At 71.2% G+C, this 3,151-nt stretch overlaps 1 protein-coding gene across 1 annotated transcript in view; it reads left to right on the top strand.

The window, feature by feature from the left end:
• CEP170B (centrosomal protein 170B) overlaps nucleotides 1-3,151 on the top strand; it is a 26,279-nt gene that overhangs the window by 14,747 nt on the left and 8,381 nt on the right. The window contains exons 8-10 of the mRNA XM_023521864.1: nucleotides 6-126; nucleotides 282-2,006; nucleotides 2,944-3,151. The exon at nucleotides 2,944-3,151 is cut by the window's right edge and continues 14 nt beyond it. Coding sequence (XP_023377632.1) covers nucleotides 6-126; nucleotides 282-2,006; nucleotides 2,944-3,151 — 2,054 coding nt within the window. The remainder of the gene's footprint in view (nucleotides 1-5; nucleotides 127-281; nucleotides 2,007-2,943) is intronic.

Genomic DNA, 3,151 nt, shown 5'->3' with positions numbered 1-3,151 from the left:
CACAGACACAGACACGCCCTGCCTTCTCTCTGCAGGGCCTCCCAGTGCCGGGCTCCCCTGGGGGTCAGAAGTGGGTGTCCCGCTGGGCCAGCCTGGCTGACAGCTACTCGGACCCTGGCCCGGCAGGTAAGTGGCTGCAGTGGGGAGAGGGGCTTGGCCAGGGTGGCCTGAGGCCACCAGCCCGGGATACCAGTGTGAGCTCGTGCCAGCCACGCTTGGAGCAGGGTCAGGCAGCCTGCAGGCCAGTGGCTGCTCTAAGCGTTCTGCCCCCACCTTTGCAGAAGACAGTCCTGGGCGCAGAGCCGGGGAGCTCGAGGGGGCCCTGCCTGTGCGCCAGCGGCGACTGCTCCCACCGCTGCCCAGCGACAGGGTGGATGGCCCTGCTGGCCCCGAGGCCGCACAGAGGAGTGGGCCCGGGCCACCGGAGTCCAGCAGTGAGCGGCCCAGCTGCCTCTTGGGTCAGGAGGACTTGGAACCCGACAGCCTCAGTGACGCCAGTGGGTCAGATGGGGGACGTGGCGCAGAGCCAGGTGGTGGCCTGCAGGAGGAGAGACGCAGGAGCCCCCAGGAGGGACCAGTGTGGACGCGGGGCCGGCGCTCACCAAGGGCCCCCGGGGAGCCAGCCCCCACTTCCTTCTTCATTGGGGACCAGAACGGGGAGGCTGCCTTTCCCCAGAGAACGTCCGTGGCTCCAGGGGACATGGGCGGCTCAGGGCTGGCGGCCCAGCCCAGTCCCTCAGTGAGGGACGGTGTCTACGTCAGCACCAACGGCAGGATGGTCATCCAGCTGCAGACAAAGCAGTCCCCAGAGCCTGAGAGTCTGGCTGCAGCCCAGGCCAAGGAGGCCCTGGCCTTTGCCCGGCAAGAGAGCTTCACCAAGGAGCCGGCCAGCGGCACCCCCGCGCCTGGCCAGCTCCCACACATCTCCAGCCACCCCCTCCTGCAGGACCTGGCTGCAGCCCGGGCCTTACGCACGGACCTCCACGCCCAGGACACTCACCTGATCCTCAAGGAGACGGAGACAGCCCTGGCGGCGCTAGAGGCCCGGCTTCTCTCCAAGTCTGCAGCCGGGACGGAGGGCGAGGCGGGTGATGCTCCTAGGCTGCCCGAGGACTCCCTGTCTGGGGACTCTGACGTGGACACCGCCAGCACCGTCAGTTTGCTCAGTGGCAGGAACGGGCCCAGCCCTACGAGCCCCCAGCTCACAGGGCAGCAGAGGGAGAAGCCGCCGTCCCCACCAGCAGCACAGGACCTGGGGGCGGCGGCCCTCAGCAGCTCCCGAGAGGGGCTCTCGGAGAAGCTGCACCGCCCAGTGGGCGTGGTGGACACAGGCCGTGGCGAGCCAGCACGGCGCCTGGCCCTGTCGCGTGGCCAGGGCCTCCAGGGGTCCCCGGACTGGCCCAACGAGGACCGAGGCTCTGGCCTTGTCCACCCACCTGGCTCAAGCATGGTCGTCTCTGACCACGAGGCCCCTATGGTCCCCGGGACGGGGCGGCCAGCATCTCGCCGGAAACCCACAGCCCCACCACCGACCCCAGCAGCCCGGGAAGAGCAGAGCCGGGGCTCAGCCAGCGCCCAGAAGGTGCAGCAGGCGCTGACACGCTCCAACAGCCTGTCCACCCCACGGCCCACACGCGCCTCCCGGCTGAGGCGGGCCCGGCTGGGGGACGCCTCGGACACAGAGGTGGCTGACGGCGAGCGGGGGCCCCTGGCCAACCCCGAGCCGGTGGGGCGGCCGGCATCCGAGCAGGCCAAGAAGCTGTCGCGCCTGGACATTCTGGCCATGCCCCGGAAGCGGGCGGGCTCCTTCACGGGGCCCGGCGACTCAGAGGCGGTACCCCCCCGCACGGGCTTCTCCGGCCGCAGCGTCGAGGCGTGCTGCACCGGCCGCAAGCCCACCATGGCCGAGGCCCGCACCGCCGCCAGGAAGACGGCCAGCACCGCCGCGGCTTCCCGCCAGCCCTTCAGCAGGGCCCGCCCCGGCAGCGCCCGCTACTCCTCGCCCAGTAAGTGCCGTGAGGGGGCCCGGCCCGGCTGGGCGGGGGTCTGCGGCTCCCTGCGTGTCTGCCCAGCACCCGGCTGCGGCCCATGTGTGCAGCAAGGAGGGACAGGCTGCTGCCCAGGGTGGCTGGACATCCATGTCCACTCAGCTGGGCTCACCCCGCTGGGAACTGGCCTGTCCTCCGAGTGGACTGGCTTGTGGTGTGGGCGCGGCTGGGCCAGCCCTTTGCTTCTGCCCCGTCACACACCTGGACACCTCCTCCCCACCCCAGTCCGGATGCCGACTCACATGCAGAACCTGGGGCGGTGGGTGGGGCGTGCCGGGGGCGGAGCCTGGGGTGGGGCGGGGCTGCCGGGGGCGGTGGGCGTGTTGGGGCGGAGCCTGGGGCGATGGGCGGGGCTGCTGGGGCCCCTGGTGCCTGGAGGACGCTGCCCCACCCACTTCCCTGCTGTCCTGCATGTTTGCAGCCACTGCAAGGGCGTAGGGGTCTCAGAGCCGGGCTGAGTGAGGACTCAAGGGGAAGAAGACGAGGCAGGTGCCGGCACAGGGTTTCGAGGGCCATGCTCAGCCCCTGTCGATCCAGCCCAAGGCTGCGGCTGGCCATAGTGGAGAGATGGCCATTTGCTCGTTTGAGGGGTGCGGGCACCGCTGCCCTGCCTCCGAGGCGCTGGATCCAGTGTGATGGACTCGGCTCGGGGCCTGTGGGAGCGCCGGTCTACCGGCCCCTGCGTGTGCTTCTGGGCTGGAGGTGGCCCTGCCGTCCCCAGGGCTTAGCAGCTGCTGGGGCTCCCGCGGGAGGGCTTCTGGGCACAGGGGTGCCCGCTGCAGTGTGGCCTGTCCTGCAGTCTTGGCCTGGGCCCGAAGGGACCCTGGCGCTGCCACGCGGTGCTGAGCGCTGCTCCGTCCTGTCCTTGCTTCTGGAACCAACGCGCTCACCGCAGGCACACGCCGCCGGCAGCAGGGCTCCGACTGCACGTCCACCTCGGAGGAGGAGTACGGCTCGCACCAGGCCTCCCCCAGGCACCCGCGCGCCCGCGCCTCGGCAGCCACGCAGACCCCACGCGCCAGCAGCTGCACCCGGGCCCGGCCCCGCGACACCGACGACGAGGAGGAGGAGCCCGACCCCTACGCCTTCATCGTGCAGACGGC

Source organism: Pteropus vampyrus, unplaced genomic scaffold (assembly GCF_000151845.1).
Source record: "Pteropus vampyrus isolate Shadow unplaced genomic scaffold, Pvam_2.0 Scaffold320, whole genome shotgun sequence".
Classification (NCBI taxonomy): Eukaryota; Metazoa; Chordata; class Mammalia; order Chiroptera; family Pteropodidae; genus Pteropus; species Pteropus vampyrus.
The sequence above is the reverse complement of the archived record's forward strand: the minus strand, read 5'-3'. Positions and strand labels throughout refer to the sequence as shown.